This window comes from Gadus chalcogrammus, unplaced genomic scaffold (assembly GCF_026213295.1).
Source record: "Gadus chalcogrammus isolate NIFS_2021 unplaced genomic scaffold, NIFS_Gcha_1.0 GACHA092, whole genome shotgun sequence".
NCBI lineage: Eukaryota > Metazoa > Chordata > Actinopteri > Gadiformes > Gadidae > Gadus > Gadus chalcogrammus.
This window is the reverse complement of record NW_026613527.1, coordinates 2,567-20,910: the sequence shown is the minus strand read 5'-3', so window position 1 is coordinate 20,910 and position 18,344 is coordinate 2,567. Positions and strand designations below refer to the sequence as shown.

The 18,344-nt window shown below is 45.1% G+C and overlaps 3 protein-coding genes across 3 annotated transcripts; 2 read left to right on the top strand and 1 right to left on the bottom strand.

The window, feature by feature from the left end:
- Positions 1–2,513: 2,513 nt before the first annotated feature.
- LOC130378636 (uncharacterized) lies at positions 2,514–6,326 on the top strand. Its single transcript, XM_056585348.1, has 3 exons — positions 2,514–2,848; positions 3,105–3,251; positions 3,356–6,326. Exons 1-3 carry the CDS (start codon positions 2,584–2,586, stop codon positions 3,595–3,597), a joined length of 654 nt encoding a protein of 217 aa, XP_056441323.1. The 5' UTR covers positions 2,514–2,583; the 3' UTR covers positions 3,598–6,326.
- LOC130378637 (uncharacterized) lies at positions 3,641–5,312 on the bottom strand. The gene is made up of 2 exons (XM_056585349.1): positions 4,566–5,312; positions 3,641–4,040 (listed from the first exon to the last, which is right to left on the bottom strand). Exons 1-2 carry the CDS (start codon positions 4,991–4,993, stop codon positions 3,857–3,859), a joined length of 612 nt encoding a protein of 203 aa, XP_056441324.1. The 5' UTR covers positions 4,994–5,312; the 3' UTR covers positions 3,641–3,856.
- Positions 6,327–13,499: 7,173 nt separating the features above from the next.
- LOC130378633 (uncharacterized) lies at positions 13,500–17,304 on the top strand. The gene is made up of 7 exons (XM_056585345.1): positions 13,500–14,434; positions 14,984–15,187; positions 15,637–15,783; positions 15,906–16,136; positions 16,467–16,610; positions 16,733–16,982; positions 17,117–17,304. Exons 1-7 carry the CDS (start codon positions 13,757–13,759, stop codon positions 17,302–17,304), a joined length of 1,842 nt encoding a protein of 613 aa, XP_056441320.1. The 5' UTR covers positions 13,500–13,756.
- Positions 17,305–18,344: the final 1,040 nt, after the last annotated feature.

The following is an 18,344-nucleotide window of genomic DNA, read 5'->3' as shown; positions in this document are numbered from 1 at the left end:
CTTAATACAGTAGTTATTCTAGCTATATGACGAGGCAGTTTTGTTCTTTCGACAGGTAAATCTCATGTTCCATGCTTTGTTAAGCAAGCCTTTTCCTGTTGGATTATGTTTCCCATCTTCTCTCAGAGCTCTGAATATCTATATGACTGCAAAACCTGTTATTACTGATGTACAAGAAGGAAGCGGCCAAGAAGAGCCCCCAAGAAGGCACCCAAGCCCGTGTTGTGTGCCCTATCTTTGCAGCCAATTCCAAAAGATCAGGACTGAAAAAAAAATCTGGATTTAGCAAAACAAAATGAACACTTTGACTGCAGGCAAACACAACGCAGATTCAGCCGGTCACACTTGGATCAATAAATGCCCGTAAAACAAAGAAAGCCTTGTGTCCGTACCTAACCCTAACCCAGAGAACGAAGATCACGGCCGACCATCGCAATATGGACACCAACAAGGCCACTCCTGATTTGAAACCCAGTGCGCAACCACCAAGCCCTGAAGACTTGATGGAAGCCCGTCGAGTGGATGAAGAAGGGAGCAAGGCTGCTCGGGACAGGCCTGTGGAGGAAATGACGGGGGCCGACATGAGGAATAATAATAATATATCACGGCCGAATAATAATAATAGATCACGGCCGACCATCGCAATATGGACACAAGAGTTGGCAACTTTTACAAAATCAATGTGAATTGAAAGAATCTTTACATTAGTGAAAATTAATGTGTGGTTTTATAAACATTTTACTCAAGCACTTTATAACCTCTTTTTGTCTAACCAGCTGATGTGCGGGTCCATCCACAGCTATCTATGGAACTAGGGGGGTCAGTGTGAGTGTCAGAGGGAGAGGGGGAGAGAGAGAATCTTGCAAACATTTAGGATATATTCCATAACAAGAGCATGAGTTTATGCTAACGTTTTGTACTATAACTTTTGGGCTAAAAGTATTGCATTGGCAACAGAAGAGGCTTCTGTGCATGGCCTACAGGCAACAATCATGGATGCAGCCGTCGTTTAGCAACTTTGAAGTGTAGTGGTTTATGAATTGGTCCAACAGTCTCTCAAACCTCGTAGGCCTACAATTTGATCGTCTTTACAATCCATGATAGTTGTTCATTTGTCTTTATGTTGTAATACATTCAATTTTTATATCTTATTGTTGTTATCTGAAAAGAAAACACAGGAGATGTGCACTGTAACACAGTCCACCCCTAAAAAGGACTCCGCCGGACCAGGATCATCCAAGGACTCAACTGAGTGTTCTGGTGCATTGAAGATGTTCATCTCAACTCCAGAACAGGCTTCGCCACGCCCACAGAAACGGCGGTCCTCATCTGGTTTCTATTTTGCCTGCCGTCCTCTCCGAAATTGGAGGTCAATTGAGGTAATTTTGTGATTTATATGATTGTTTCATTCATATTGTGATCTGTGACAACTGTATTTTCAGGCCAGCCGAAGGAAATCCAAATGCCATCAGCACTAGTAAGAGATTGAACTCAAATAAATACTGGTAGCTGTTTGACATTTATGACTTCATACACTGATGACAATGATTATACGCTCTTATAAAAAGACAATGCAGTGTAAAAATGTAACAATTACTTGTCTGATTCATGTTCACAGTTTTACCTGGTCTCTCTGCTCTTAGGCTCACCGGCAATAGACATCTGTTGTCCACTCCACAATTGAAACAGTAGATATATTTGCATATTCATTTGAATTTTGTTGTTTCTAAATAAGGAAAAAACAGTAGCTGATGACAACCCACTGGATCTGAGTATGAGCTCAATTGAGGCCTCTCCAAGTCATCCAGTTGACAGGAGCTTTGTTCCACTATTCAGCACATCAAGCTCCTCCAGCTCTGACATACCTGACATACTCTCGGCTGCAGGAACCAAGAACTGGTCAGAAAAAAAATGGATAGTAAACGAGTCCAAGCTAATGCAGCTCTTCACAACATGCCAACAGTGTGGAGTGTTAATTGAAGAGGAAGACAAGAAAGTGACCACTAGTGGGACCCGCATACACATCAAGTGGAGCTGTATGAAAGGACACTCAGGTGAATGGGAGTCATGTTCTCAACTGCGTGGAATGCCCGAAAACAACCTGCTGGTTGCCTCATCCATCCTGTTCACAGGTTCAACTTTCACGGAAATCTTTGATTGGGCTGAACTACTGAATCTCCAAATTCCAAAGAAGACTACATTTTACTCCCTGCAATCCACCTACCTCATACCAGTGATTGAGTATGCATACCGTGACCATCACGAAGAGATGATGAGCAATCTACAACTACAGACAGTTGGTGGAGGGATTTCAATCTCTTCTTGAAACCTCCCCCGCCCCCTCTTCTCTCTCATCCCTACCGTCATTGTCCTTTTATTTCTTAGGACTGAAGAAAAAGTTGACTGCGGCTGCAAACAACAAAAAAAACAACGATCTGCAGCCTTGGCTAAAGGCTAATACTAATCACCTGTGGTGGTCTTGCCAGTCATGCGGGGGTGATGCAGAGGCAAGTTCATTCAATATTTTTTCTTGTTTTCTGTAATGATTTTTTCTTATTTTCTGGACTTGGGGTTTTTGGTGTAATGTTTGTGTGTGTCCCTGAAAAACTGTTTTGGCAGGAGTTGAAACGCCGCTGGACGTCCGTTCTCCATCACATTTGTGGCATACATCGCTGGGAGGAAGACGGACAGGAGAGGACTTGCTACCACCGGGACCTCACTGAAGAGCAGCAGAGAAGGAAGAAATGGCTGCAAACCGACTCTGCTGCATTCCAGACACTGTCGGACCACGTACTGAACAAGAACCTGTTGAAAGACCTCAACCACATGACTCTCTTCCAACATACAGGTATGTCTGCTGCTACCAATTAGTTGAGCATTTACACAACTTAAAATATATTTTTGTAATGCTCTACTTAAAATAACATGCTGCCATGAGTGCTTTAGATATTAGCACATCTGCCATTGAGAGTTTCTACTGTGTAACCGTTTGCGATTGAATGAATAAAGGCATAGACTGTCCAACATCGTTATACAAACTATTTTTGAATATAAACATTCTGGATACCATTCACAAGGTAATAACCAACTAATATAAACTGCAGGAGCCCTGGAGGTGTACCACAGTGCAATGCTGAAGTACACTGAAAAGAGGCTTCACTTCGCCTACAGCTCTATGAAGGCACGCACCCTACTCTCTGTGATGGACAACAACGAGAATGTTGGCCGTCAACAAGCAACGACCAGTGATGGTAAGCATACACATAATAGATAACTGCAAAATTGTAAGCCTTCTTTAACAAGTGCTTGCCGAGTCTCGGTTTGTTTATGTTGCTGTGCATTTTGTCTCCCTCAGGGACTCCGAGATACAATTTGGTTTTTCCCAAACAATCTAAAAGATGGGTTGCCAGGAAGAGGTACGAGCCAACCAGGCAGACATTCAGGAAGGATTTGGTGGAGCGGGTCCTGGAAAGGCGCATGGATCCTACTGTGAAGTTTGCAGATCCACATTTTTATATCCAGCAACCAGCTACTATACCCGACAACATAGCCACCGGACAAAGATCAAGGTATTGCAGAGCACGTCTCCCGTTTTAAAACATGATTAAAAGGGGAAAATGAAAGTCTAACTGGAGTTTAGTGTGGTGCTAAATACTGTCTGCAAACATTAGTAAAAAGACAAAAAGGTCAACAGCAAAACATTTATTGAACCATATACGTGTACATTGTTGTTAAAATGTTACCGTAAACAATCGTAATGTCATCTGTAACCAAATGTATGTCTTCTTTTTGTGTTTGATATAAAGGATTTGTTGAAGTAGCAAATGTTTTCTAGTAGACTACAGTAGTGTTGTGTTCAAAACAATCTCGGAGCATCTTGTGCTTCCCTGAATCCAACATATTGTCCAGCGGCCGAAGGGTATTTGTTTCGGATGCTGGTCACTACACAGGATGGAAGAACACGTCGGTTTCCTCTTCCCAGCTGTGTTCCTTTCAACCCCCACTCAAGAACGATTCTGTAAGCCACCAATCGGTACTGCCTAAAACAAGAAGGAATACAAGTTAGCTTTTGGGAGCAGGCTCTTACAAAAGACAGCTAAACTATGGTAATAGCACACAAAGACAATGGCCCTACTGCTGTTCATGGTGGTAGACAGATTTGCTGAATTGATCAGGCTAAAAAGCCTACGGCCTATGTCTATATAGTAAAAAAATTGTCCAAGCAAGTCACGCTTGTGTATTTCATTTTTGCCTTTAGTCCTGGTAGGACCTTTTTAACCAGAGCAATATTGTAATTAAGAAACTTCTTAGTTAATAAAAAATAATAGCTGGCTAGATATTCTAAGCTTTCTCCATCAGCCACTCTCTAGACGGAGGCTGTGGTTGTAGGCCTGCATCAATGGTAAAGAGCCTAGCCTATAATAAAGCAGACTTGGAGTCCATGTATGAACATACCATGTATAATATTTGATTGATTGCACTTTAATAAATCAATTAAATTATTATATATGGTATGTTCATGCATTGCAACACACAATTACATTTTGTTTGGATTGCACACTTACAACATTGACAACTGGCCGTTGGGTCCAGCAGGTCTGGGTCTTCTTTTCCAATTTATTTTATCAAAGGAGAAGAATGTTTCCAGCACTCCTCGATTTAGAAGGGGTAGAAAGTCCTGGTGCTCCGTAATGCAGATTGCCCTGTCTCGGGGGGCGCTATGCCCAGACACATCGAGATCCTGAATGCTAGTGTCCAGCTCCAGCTCTTGCATCTGTGGGATGACTAAGTCCCACTCCCTGCAGCAAAAGCATTCGTCCCCTGTCGGCATTTGAATACATTTTCTGCACTGGCACCACCAGTCTCCCGTTGTTCTGTCCCGGTTCTCTACTGCAGCTCCAGCGGGGACGGTCTCTAAAGACGCTCTTTCTCGTTCTGCCCTTTGAGCATCCATCTCTCTCAGTTCTTCATCCGTGTATTCCGGCTCGTACATGTACGGTTCGTTGGATACAACAAATTCCTCATTATCGTCGTCAAAAGCCCTCCAAACGTGGCCATATCTTTTTAATTGAATACGCTAATTCCTTCGTTCACTGTACTCGGCGTTTGTAGCATTGACAGCGGCAGGTAAATAAACTAGAGCCGGTAACCTAGGTATCAGTCCGCCGCTGCCGTAGCCTACTACCAGGAATATAACACTGCTGCTGAGACCCAGCAATTCCCTCAAAATGCAATGCAATGCAAGGTTGGTTTTATTTCTAACATTATTCTATAAACAGACATTTAAATCTATAGTCTGGTGTTATTATTGATTGACCTTGGGTGTACTGTGGAGTGGGTAAGACTGTTTTTAATAGCAGGCTAGCTTTGCCCGTTCACTTGCGCTAGCCTAGCACGAGAGAACTCCGCAACTAGAAGGACTGAATAAAATGTGTTGAAAACTGTCTCCAGTGATATAGAATACCAATGCTCACTTGGGAATCAGGCCCTATGTCCAAAATTCCAAACTACCCCTTTAAGGATATATGTGGTAATGGAACAGGTAGGGGTTAGACAGTGTTTAAAGATATATGTGGTAATGGAACAGGTAGGAGTTAGACAGTGTTTTAAGGATATATGTGGTAATGGAACAGGTAGGGGTTAGACAGTGTTTAAAGATATATGTGGTAATGGAACAGGTAGGAGTTAGACAGTGTTTAAGGATATATGTGGTAATGGAACAGGGAGGGGTTAGACAGTGTTAAAGGATATATGTGGTAATGGAACAGGTAGGGGTTAGACATTGTTTAAGGATATATGTGGTAATGGAACAGGTAGGGGTTAGACAGTGTTTGGTTTTCGGGACTGAAGCCCAGAATCTCACCTCAAAAGCCCTGTATCTTTTTTTTTTGGTGAAAAATTACTTTGAAGTTGTTAAAGTACATTAGCTAACAATTGTCACTATTCTTGAGTTTTTTTTACCATCTAGTGGAAAGGACATTCAACAGCATGGATAGTACTTCGATACAAAATCATGGGCCTATTTTTGGCCAAGCACACCAGCATAAAATGCAAAAAGGCCAACAAACAAACAAACAAACAATTCTTCTCCGCAATCCTACTTTGAATCTACTGAAAGTTGCTCTCAAAAAAAGTCTCAATTGTAGTTTACATAAAAATCTCTAGAGTTCAATAGTTAAGTGGTTATTGTTTCTTTCCATTAAACATAATTGTCTTGAGCGGGCCCTGCAACTGAAAATGTAGGCTAAGAACTAGAAGGGATTTAGGATTTGCCAATGTCCAGCAGGTCACCTTAAAATGGAGTGACCTAGAATATGAAATAGAATGCAGGAAAGAAATCTTAGAAATTTGAAAGTTTCTGGGGGAGGAGCCCCAGACCCCCCCCCCCCCCAGGGCTAAGCCCCGGATGTACACAAAGCCTGGCTCCCCCCCTGATCATGACTCTCCTTGCGCCTTTATTTCTGAAAGGCGACTAGCGACACACTTGGCGACTTATTCAGACCACCAGGGAGAAGGTGAAACCCATATCAACGTATAATCGCGGTCCACGGCTCTCGTGCCAACAGCGTCGGGGTCTCTCCCTCTCCTCGCGCCGTCCAGGCAGTCAGTGGGCGTGGCTTATGGGGAGGAGGACTCCGCACGAGCGGGAGCGTCACCGTCACCATATTGATTCACTACAGCGGAACTCCCCCAGTGGGGGTTCAGCTGTACTACATCTATTTTAGATTCACACATCTAAATGGGGTGACCTTTGACATGTGGACACACGTAGTGTTTCATGTACGACAATAATGAACACAATCCTAGATGGGCTAGAGAGGAGAGCAGAGATAAGAGGGAGGGGAGGAGAAGAGCGAGGAGAGGAGATGGGAGGAGAAGAGCGAGGAGAGGATGGAGAGGAGAGAAGAGCTGACCAGACAAAGTCACAGTACTCACACACATGGGGGGAATCTTTAAATGTAGCCACTGTGAGCTTTGTTTAAGCAACACAGTCTCACTCCGTCAAATACCCACAATTGGCAAGGGCACTTTGGTGTCGGTCGCCGACGGGAAAAGGACCCTTTGGCGTTGTCTGCAGACGGAGAGGGGGTTCCATTCTCTACAATGTAATGCCATCCCCGGTGATGTTTGACGTTCAGAGCGGGTGCTCCAGCAGCCCATTCACTCCTGTATTAACCCGACTACGGCTCCATCGCTGTTCCACCGGCGTGTACGCTCCGGACCCAGCACGCCTCAGCCCAGTGGTGAGGGCGCCGTATAGCCCAGCTCAGTTACGGCTCGTGTTTGCACCGCCAACAGTACCCTTATAGTAGGGCGGGGTTTAAGCCGGATGGCGATAGCCGTGGCAGCTACGTGAGCATCGTGAACTTATGGCATTATTATGGCGAATTTATCAACAGTGGCACATGGAACAAAATGTTACCCAAAACTTGTTGGAATCTGTTTGTAATACTGGAATCTGATTTATAGGAAGGAAAAATAAGTGTGACCCCGTTAATTTTGTACGTGTGGGAGAGAGAGGGAGAGAGACTACAGATGTTACTGCAATCAACGAAATGAAAACACTCTTGTGCAAAAAAAGTCAGTTGGTTTGGTGGCAAACCTAAAAATTTGCATATCCTGTCGTTTAAACCTTATTTGACAAATCAAATAAATCCATAACCATTATATGGAATATTCTTTATTATTATGAACTAATAGCTGCATGACTTTGATGTTCAGCTCTATCTCATCAAAAGAGGGGCCCTTATTTTAACACCGGCTGTGATAAACCGCTCATCCATCACAGGCCATTTCATCACCAACACTTTTGCGACATCAGACGTCGATACGTGCCCCCCGTTTTTGTCGGTTCCTCAGGATGTAGTTCACACAGATGTAGGGTTGTGTGTATGTGTAAAACGTATGATTTCTAAGAGCTAGTCTGATGTTAATCTAAATGTAGTTTTAATGACACATGAAAGTTCAAAGAATGACTTGTATGCTTCCTTACTGCCCCCTAGGGTCACGTGTCGTCCACTACAGCTCGTTAAAACGAATATAAGGATTATTCCTTGATGACGAAGTTCCAAACACAATTAAACAAAAGACAGACAAATTGTTCGCCTTAAAGAAGAAAACAGAAAGAAAGGTTACCATCGGGATGACGCCCTGAAACAAAGCATAGCAACTTTACACCGTCCTGGCGCACTTCACTGGGACCGCGCACCGGGTCTGTCCCATAAAACACACACAGGCGGACGACAATAAGTAACCGATACCGGAGAAGTGATGCCCTCACAACAGGGGGAGACGACCAGCCGTCGTGGACCGACACCGGAAGGATCCGGGATGGGGGAGGAGGGTTGCTTCAAGTCCGTTCTCCCCCCCTCAGGTCCTGGACGACAGCAGGCTGGCCCTGCCGGCCGAGCACAGCCTCCTGAGCCCGGCCAGGTTCCACTCCGTCGACCGGAGCGTCCGGGTCCAGCAGCAGGTCCAGCTCACCCTGGCCCGCAAGGGGAAGAGGTCCGCCTCCAACGGTAGGCCATTTAGTCAGCGCTCTTCATAACACCTGCAGATCAAGGTATGGTTCAGGTTGGGAGACCTGCAATGGGGACCTCATAGAGAATGGAATAACACATTTATGTATTGAACTGTGCTGTAGACAAGCTGCCTGACGTTGTGTTACGAGTGGCTGGGCGTGCACTTATCTAACATGCCCTGGGAATGTATTAATATTCTGTGAAACTTAAAACTGGACCATTTATTCGTTAGAGTTGGATTCAAACTCAATGCAGGACCACTATTGGAGTGGATTGGACGAATGTGGGAACAAAATTAATTGTTTGGAGGGCCGCGGCAAAACGAATGAGCGCAGTTAACTTCATATCAGCCCAAAGGCAATACAATGCGCTTTACAAAGGAGAAAGGTGAGAACATAGCCCGCCCTAGACCCACCGTTCCACACTAATTCCAAAGTCCAATCAGACCCAGACCAGGTGTGCAGCAGTGGCGAAGCTCGAGGTCTAGCGCTGATGCTGCGTGTTCCCTCCCCCCTCCCTCCCTCCCTCCCCTCCCTCCCTCCCGTTTAGCGTAATGCTCATCCCTAACCATGCTAGCCTGGCTCTGTGTCTCCACGAGGCTCAGTAGGAAGCTCGTCATTCTAGCGCTGATGCTGTGTGTGAACCTTTATGTTAACTGTTGTACAGAGTGTTGAAGTTACAATTAAAGCAGCACATTCTTTATTCTCCCCTCCCTCCCACACCTCCCTCCCATTAGGAGCCTTTCCCCAATACTTTTATGGCCTCTGAAAGGATACTTCCCAGGCAGGTTCCGCCTGACGCCTCCACACACACACACACACACACACACACACACACACACACACACACACACACACACACACACACACACACACACACACACACACACACACACACACACACACACACCCCTGTCTCTGGACGTGGAGGAGCTGACGGGCGAGGTCATGACAGAGCCTCTGTCCGGAGGGACCGTGAAGAGGCGTAACTACTTCAGGTCCACCTTTTCTGAGAGGGACAGCCTGTGTGGGGGGTTGGACACACACACACACACACACACACACACACACACACACAAACACACACACACACACACACACACACACACACACACACACACACACACACACACAAACAGTGTTCCTGTTGAGAAGTGCCAGCACTGGGGTGTACTTACATTGAACCATTGCACAATATTCAAACCACCACGAGGCTTTTTGTTGTGGTGGTCTGCATTATGAGTATTAGCTGAGCTCATAGACACATTGACATTGTACACATTCAGCATTGATTATGTCATAACGATGTTATCCTTTCAAAGACCAGTCAGAGAATCTGCAGTGTAAATAATTCATCAAATGTGTGTGCTTCTTTGTGTGTGCGTGCATGCATGTGCGTTAGAGCATGTGTTTATGACTGTGTGTGTGCAAGACATTTAAGGAGTGTGCCTTTTAGTTTCCGGCTCCATTTAAAGGCCACTTTAACATCCCATAACGGGGGGGGGAATGTTTGAAATAAGCTTCTACGCACACAAACACAGCATTTGTGTGTGTGTGTGTGTGTGCACACACACACGGGTCACGCATGTGCATCCCCGGGTCACGCATGTGCAGGATCCCTTTAGGGGGGTACGCTTTAGTGTGTGTGTGTGTGTCAAGAGTAGGCTTTAGTGTGTGTGTGTGTGTGTGTCAAGGAAAGGCTTTAGTGTGTGTGTGTGTGTGTGCGTATGTGTGTGTCTATGTGAGTGTGTGTGTGTGTGTGTGTGTCAAGAGTAGGCTTTAGTGTGTGTGTGTGTGTGCGCACTATAACCTACTCAATGACTCTCTCCTTAGGATTGACCGCTCATACAGATCCCGCCTGTTCAGTACACAACACTGGACTACACAGTGCAGTGGCGCTGTGCAGTACTCAACACTACCACACAATGCAGTGGCGCTGTGCAGTACTCAACACTACCACACAGTGCAGTGGCGCTGTGCAGTACTTAACACTACCACACAGTGCAGTGGCGCTGTGCAGTGCTCACAGTACTGGAACATGGCAGCACAAACCCAGGATGAGCCCTGACCTGAGCGCGGCTGCAGACGGCCTCGTAGAAGGGGTGGAGGGCCGTGACCTGGGAGTCCAGCAGGTTGGTGGAGACCTGGGCCAGCTGGGGCTCCTCCAGGTACCAGCCCAGAGCCTGCACCTTCTGGGGGGGGCTCCCACTGCACACACGCCCCGGGTCGGACCCCAACCCCCTGATGAAGACTATCTAACCCCCCTGTATCTGGTCCTGGTACCTCCCCCCAGATGAAGACTATCTAACCCCCCTGTATCTGGTCCTGGTACCTCCCCCCAGATGAAGACCATCTAACCCCCCTGTATCTGGTCCTGGTACCTCCCCCCCAGATGAAGACTATTTAACCCCCCTGTATCTGTTCCTGGTACCTCCCCCCAGATGAAGACTACCTAACCCCCCTGTGTCTGGTCAGGGTAGGTCCTGGAGAGGAGGGGGGGGGGGGGCTAGGTCCTGGAGGCGTTGAAGGCGAACAGGAAGTGACGCGCCCACGTTACCGTGGCGCCCCAGGGGGGGGCAAAACAAAATGAAGCATAAAAGGCAATAGTAAACATAAAAAAAGTATACTCATCATCGACATGTAAACCAGATGTAGGCTAATTAAAAAATAAAAAACTCATTAGGTTACTCATGATTAAACCACAGAGCTGCAAACTTGTCGCTTTTCGGCGACAATCGCCGTTTTCTTGGTCAATATGGTCATTCACGTGAATCGTGTAGAACCGGAGAGTTTTGTTTTTGGGGGGGGGGGGGGTCCAGAATTGCGAAAAATTATTGGATCGTTCTTATAATTGACATTTCTCTGGGCCAATCGGAATCTCAGCACTTGCTTCAGAATCTTTCTTATAATTGACATTTCTCTGGGCCTATCGGAATCTTGAAGCACACAGCGCCAACTGAGCTCGCCATTGGATGAGACGGTCGCCTACCGCTCATGCGCGCCAAACAACGCAAGAGAGCTTGCGAAACCCTCGTCCAGAGGGGTGTTCCACGAACGGAGGTTTAACAAACACTGAGTTAACGCTGAACTCTAGGTTGATTTACCCTGTGCCGACTAACCCAGAGTTTTCGGTTCCACAGCAGCGGTTATGCATTAGTTCAATCAACTCGGGGTTGGTTAACACAGGGTTGTGCGCGTCACCGCCAAACCTAAAAAGACGTGATGTATGGATCATGGAAACCCTGTTCGAAATGGCGAAACGGGCCGCTTATTTCAATGAAATGGAACTTCAGGTTCTCCTGGAGAGCTATGACGAGGAGAAGGACATTATCACAAGAAAAGGGAACGCTAAAGCCTCTGCAACGCGGAGAACCAAAGCCTGGCAGCGGAACGCTGACCGCGTAAATGCGTTAGTTACACCTCAAAAGCATGATCCTTAATATTTGAGCCATGAATATATAAATATCCCAGTTAAGCATTCTTAAAGATCCTACCACATAACCCCTTTCTTCTAAAAAAATATGTACTCCGATGGCTTCCAAGCGGTCAGCGGATCAAGTATAGAAATTAAGTATAAAAAACATAAAAACTGGTAAGCTTTTGCCACCATCGTATTGGTATAAATTTAAATTTGCCATTTTTTTAAGCAAATCGTGAATAGGCCGACAGTCGGCAGACTGGATCTGGCCCTCAAATTGTCTTGACCCCGGTGGAGGAGCTGTTAATAAACATAAATTCAGGGCGCCCTGGCATGGAGGTGGTACCTGGAGGTACCTACCTCCTCAAGAGAGTCAGGGGCCATACGTACCCCACTGGTGGAATGTAGGTTTTTGTGTTTTCTTGTATTTTAGATTTTTTTTGCCTTCGAAGTAACACATGCAAACCATGTGCTTGCCACAGCGCATACTATTCCAAATGTTTCTTTTTTTGGTAACTGGGTAGAAAACCTAAAAGTGACAATTCATCAACTTCACAGAATAATATTTTTTTTTTGTCTCTCCAATAATAAGAGACAAAAAAAAAAATGGTGACAGTTGTAAATAAAATATTTTTTATAAGCCTTAAGGATGTTTTGACATTGATTTTTGATAAAGAGTTTTGTTAAGTCACGCTTAGAGTAGTGTCATTTGTATATTACAATAAAAAAAAATCCCCCCGTGACACTGTCACCTTTTTTCCTCTGAGGAGTTTGCAGGTCTGTACTCATGATTAAACCAAAACCGATTTAAATTGTAAAATAAAGGAATGGACGGTCCAGACAGCGCCCTCTGCTGGGCAGTGAAGCTCCACCTTCCTCTGACAGCTCTCACCGTCCCCAGCAGAAAAGTGATTCTGTTGGTCTGAACAACACTAAAGGGCCCAGAGGAAGGCTTAGCCTTAGAAACGGGGGGGAAGTTTGGGGCCCCAGACCTTACGACGGGGGGGGGCTCTCTAACACAGCTACCCTGAGGGGGGGCAACAAGATCGGGGCAGTCCCCGGGGGGGTCGTTTGGGGGGCGGTCATCCGGTGAAACACCAGGGAGATAACTTGATGACCACATAGGTCATAGAGCATGACAACAAAAAGGACCAATGGCAGTGCCATCTGGACTATCTGAGAAAACATAGACCCACCCAGCCCGCTGAGCCATCCCACACATGTAACTCAGTCTGTACCCCCCCTCCGATCCTGATCAGGCCAGAGCAGCTCCTCTACAACCCAGCAGAGCTCACCTGAGGCCTCTCTATGCCCTCACACATGAGTCAAGGGCTTTGCCCGTTGAGTCTGACCAGGAGAGCAGTGAGTGAGACCAATTGGTAATTGGGCGTGGCGCTCTGAAGGCCAGTGGTCTCCAGGTGAACCAAGTGGGCTCAATGAGGAGATGGTGTGCGGGCGCATGTGTGTGTAACGTATGCTGTCCCTCACCCTCACCCCCCCATCCGCCCCCTCATGTGTGTGTGCGTGTGTTTGGACACTCTGTAAAAGGACAGGGTGTCCGCGGAGGTCTTAAAAGTCTTAAAAAGTCTTAAATTCATTTTTCTAAATTTAAGGCCTTAAAAAGTCTTAAATTCGTCAAAAATGTCATACGCTGGTCTTAAATAAATAACTCGGAGGTCTTAAATTTGTCGGGGCAGGACTATTTTATTTTTAAATTTTCTCGCGGGACTTTTCGGGAAGGAGATGTAGAGAGGCTACTTTCTTGCTAGCTGCATATATATACGGATGTCTGCGCGCTTGCTAGCTAGTCTGCAACAATGGGGAAATGCAAGTTCAACGTCAGTTGGCTGCAAGACGTCCGTTTCAGAGGTTGGCTAGCGTCTGTTGCCAACCCAGAAGAGGCCAGATGCATTCTGTGCAAAAGTACATTTAAGCTCGGCACCATGGGGATTAAGGCTGTCCTCAGCCATATGCAGAGCCAAAAACACAAAACCTCTGCCAGGAGCCACACACAGACCCCAGCAATTTCTACATTTTGCATCTCTGCCCCGGCGCCACCGCCGCAGACGGTCCGCGCTGCTAGCACTGACCTGAGGGTAGCATTTGGTGCGACACCAACGCTGAAAGCGGAGGTGTTGTGGATTTTGAACACAGTGGTCAAGCACCAGTCCTACAACTCAAATGAGGGGATAGGAGAGCTCTTCGGTATGATGTTCCCCGACTCTCAAATCGCGAGCACCTTTACGGCCGGAAAGGACAAAACGGCGTATATAACTCGCTTCGGACTAGCGCCGTTCATCCGCAACGAGCTAATCTGCAGCGTCAACAAGGCTGATTTTGTGTTGATGTTTGATGAGACGTTGAACCACGCCACTAAGAGCAAACAACTTGACGTGCACGTCCGATATTGGGTCGGAGATCAAGTGCATTCCCGGTACTTGGGCTCACAATTCATGGGACACGCAACAGCCCGAGATTTACTGCACCACTTCAAAGTAAGTAATATAAATTTTTTTCAATGATTAATTGTGAACTTTATATGCATTTGGGCAATTTCATTATGCAGGCCTATTCAGTATAATGGTCGGCCTAAAATAGGGAATGATGACATGTGTGTGCGTGTGTGTGTGCGTGTGCTTGGGGGCCGTATATATAATTATGTGTGCATGTGTCTGTGTTTGTGTGTGTGTCGGCATGTGTGTGCTTGTATATGTGTAATGCAATTACATATTAAAAGGTATAATGTGGCTGTATGATGAATATAAAAAGCTTGCAGCTTTGAGTGTTATGTTTGTGTGTTTATACATGTGTGTGTGTGTGTGAGTAAAGGAGTTAAGTTCATACATGTGTGTGTATTCATGCTGTGTAGGCTAGTAATTCCTACCCCATTATTTTTTTAGACTAACAGAGATGGGGACATAAGAGAAGGGAGAGGGAGTGGATGGATGGAAGAGGGAGAGAGTTAATGTTAACTGAGGATGAAATAAATTAAACTGAACCATTGGCAATCATGTCATTATAATCATAATCAACTTCTTTCTCAGGAGTGTGTGAAGGAGCTGAATCTGAGGAACATGGTGTCCATCTCCATGGATGGACCCAATGTAAATTGGAAATTCTTTGAGCTTCTACAGCAAGAGCACGCTGAGCAGTATGGTGGTGTCCAGCTGGTGAATGTGGGTAGCTGTGGCCTCCACACCCTACATAACGCATTCAAATGTGGATTCTCTATGTGGCAACTGGAGAAGGTAAGATAATTATAACTAAGAGAAATCTTTCATTAGTTTCACTAGGGAAATTAGTTTCACACATGGACAATAGAAAGAATATAAATAGAGCTTGAATTTGATTTAATGTTATTACAGATGTTTATTACCATTTACACATAATGTACATTAACCGTCAGTCTCGGGATTTGCTCAGGATGTTGCTTTGGTTACCCGGGCAACAGCCCATTTGTCTCCTTGACTCAAGTTGCCCCTGTGAGAAAAAGATATCACTGTCACTGTGTGGTCTAATGGGCGGTGCTGGTTTTACAGTCTGATATGACAGGGGGAATGGGCCTGCAATATATTGCTCCTTTAAACAATTTTAGTGAAGAAGTCCCACCAGTGCTATCAGTGTGTGCATGGGTGGGTAAAAGTCATTCTCCATCAGAGATGACGGTTAACTCATCATTCCGCTCTCTTCCACCAAGGTGTTGAGGGGGATGCACTACCTTTTTCATAACACACCAGCAAGGAGGGATGACTTCATTGCCCTCACCAAATCCTCAGTCTTCCCGCTACCATTCTGTGGGCATCGGTGGATTGAAAACCTGCCAGTTGTAGAAAGGGCCATAGAGGTAATAGTAATTAAACGTTATTTATATTATAGCACTCTAACAAAATTACAAGGTGCTGCACAATACGATAAAATAGACGTGCATGATGAAATAATAAACACATACATGATGAAATATTAAAGGTATGGCCTTCACTGGTGACATACGTGGATGCAGTGCGGACAAAGAAGGTTCCAAACCCTGGAACAGCCTCATTTGACACCATAGAAGCAGCCAAGCAAGATCCACTCATCTTGCCTAAGCTACAATTCTTCATGGCCATCTCAAGGACGTTCACTCCCTTTCTGACGAAGTATCAGACTGACGCACCAGTCATGCCATTCCTTTGCAAGGACTTGGTGGAGTTGTTCCAGGTAATCAAATTAATAATGAAGAATCAAGAAGAAAAGAAAAACAAGTTGAGCGTGTGTGGGGCATACTGTATGTGTGCGGGCATGCGTGTAGTAGGCAAAAATGGGAGACGCTGTTTGGTAGCTTGATTCATGAAACTCGTCCCTAATCAAAACATAAAATGACTGAAAGATTATGTTTTTGCTCAGTAAAGGTCACTCATCATTATTTATACTTTCTTATGGTGATGTTAAGAGATTATTTTAAATAACTAATATAGAAATGTTTATCATGGTTAATGTGGTTATCAAGGTACCTACCCCTCTATGTAACAATTCCTATTACCCTTTCAGAGTATGCTTAGGCGTTTTGTCAAGAGGGAGCATCTCCAAAACATCACTCCAGTGCAGCTGGTGAGGCTGGATGTGGCTGACCAAAAGATCTGGGTCAACTTGAAGGAAGCTGACATAGGCTTGGGTGCAGAGGCAGCCCTGAAGGTAATTTAGATGTATTACTTATTACTTACTTTCTATCAAATGATGCTCCATATCCACCAGGCAGGAGAGAATGCTGTGTTAGGCCATTCAGCTGTATTTACAACACATTACCCATCTGTCAGGACCTCCAGAGAAAGAACAGCATAGGAGAGCTCACTGCCCTAGAGTTTAGGAAGGACTGCGTGAAGGGTATGTCAAATATCCTAAAGAAAGTCCAGGACAAGAGCCCCCTGAAGTACCCTATTGTGAGACAGGTGGCATGCCTGGACCCCACAGCCATGTACTCCGACCCGGACTGGTGCCAGGGAAGAATGAGGAGTGTAGTGCAGAAATTCCTGCAAGACAAGCAGTTGTCCAGAGGTGTCGCTGCTGGTATGAATAGTTCATAGAATAGTTTTAATGTTGTTCCTGATTATAAGGAACAATTGGACATAAGACCATCTGCATATCATAATTAATCATCTAAATAAGATTTCACATATTTCCTTTCATCTGTTTTATTACAGGTGATGTGATTATCCAACAGTTTGGGAACTTCATGTCTGTCGAGGCTAAAAGTGAGAAGTTTTTGTCCTTCCGGCCCATCGAAACCAGGCTTGATGTGTTTCTGCATGGCTTTCTCAGCCAACCCTACCCTGAGCTTTGGGGTTTCTGTCAGAAGATCCTACTGTTATCCCATGGGCAGAGCTTTTAAAACAAGCATATGATATTCTGTTTCCATCATCAAAATGTCCGCCAGGTTGGTCTGATATTTTTGTAACTCCCTCCTCTCTCAACAACAGGCTGTGCTGATTGGTTCTCAGTAAAATCCTGATCCTGGGTCAGTACGTATTCTAGTATCTAGCATGCCATTTCAAGCCAGTGTGTATAAGCAAGAACCGTATCTAAGCACACGAATCCTCACAAATGGCAAAACTCTATGACATGGACTTGAACCTCATTACACCTAGTAAGTGTGTATGTTTGCATGGCTCCTTATCACAAACACATTGACAAGTATCTAAAACACAATCCATCCATCCACAATCCTTTACCTGCAAGCTGGAGGGTGAAACCTCTTCTTCTTGCATCACTGGGTTGGAGCTGCATGGCAAGATACCATTGTCCACGGATATGTCATGAGAATCGCCGCCACCACCCTAAAATATGAATTTGAATAAGTTATTCAGAATTTTTCTGTGTAGCAGTCACTATTTTGATTACAAGCATATAGTCTACACAACAGCTATACAGTTGCATGCGTCTTCTACTGGTATGAGACCAACGGCCAGTCAGCAACTAATTTTAGCAATCATCAGTCAAGCACATTGAGTAATCACCAACCGATTGATGGCTTATATATAAATATATAAAATGGCTTCCTTTCCACAATGTGAATATCATGGTAATCACAACTATGCTAGTGATCAGATTTATTATTGTGTTTGCTTGAACAGAATGCCTTGTCTCTTTTTTCACCTTCCTTTAACCCAGAAAAAAGGTTAACATCTAAACCTTCCTTTACAAGGGTCACCTGGTCAAAAGGGCAGCAGTTAGTCAAAAGATGTTGAGGTATATAATAGATAAAGCATACTATACAGAGGCATATAGTCACTGACAAACCTTTTCTCTCCATGGCCAACTGCTATCTCCATAGTCATATGTTATTTCCTCTCCTCTGTTTATGTCTCTCGCAGCAAACAGACAGAGGTGTGGTTTTCCACCAACTAAAATTATTTTCATCCTGCTGGTAGG

What these genes read in the sequence shown, in the direction of transcription:
- LOC130378636 (XM_056585348.1), top strand. Translation starts at nt 2,584, where the DNA reads ATGTTTGTGTGTGTCCCTGAAAAACTGTTTTGGCAGGAGTTGAAACGC. An exon ending in GACTCTCTTCCAACATACAG is followed by an intron (nt 2,849 to 3,104) that starts GTATGTCTGCTG and finishes TATAAACTGCAG; the next exon opens with GAGCCCTGGAGGTGTACCAC. An exon ending in ACAAGCAACGACCAGTGATG is followed by an intron (nt 3,252 to 3,355) that starts GTAAGCATACAC and finishes TGTCTCCCTCAG; the next exon opens with GGACTCCGAGATACAATTTG.
- LOC130378637 (XM_056585349.1), bottom strand. Translation starts at nt 4,993, where the DNA reads ATGTACGAGCCGGAATACACGGATGAAGAACTGAGAGAGATGGATGCT. An exon ending in AACGGCCAGTTGTCAATGTT is followed by an intron (nt 4,041 to 4,565) that starts GTAAGTGTGCAA and finishes TTCTTGTTTTAG; the next exon opens with GCAGTACCGATTGGTGGCTT.
- LOC130378633 (XM_056585345.1), top strand. Translation starts at nt 13,757, where the DNA reads ATGGGGAAATGCAAGTTCAACGTCAGTTGGCTGCAAGACGTCCGTTTC. An exon ending in ATTTACTGCACCACTTCAAA is followed by an intron (nt 14,435 to 14,983) that starts GTAAGTAATATA and finishes CTTCTTTCTCAG; the next exon opens with GAGTGTGTGAAGGAGCTGAA. An exon ending in TTGTAGAAAGGGCCATAGAG is followed by an intron (nt 15,784 to 15,905) that starts GTAATAGTAATT and finishes GAAATATTAAAG; the next exon opens with GTATGGCCTTCACTGGTGAC.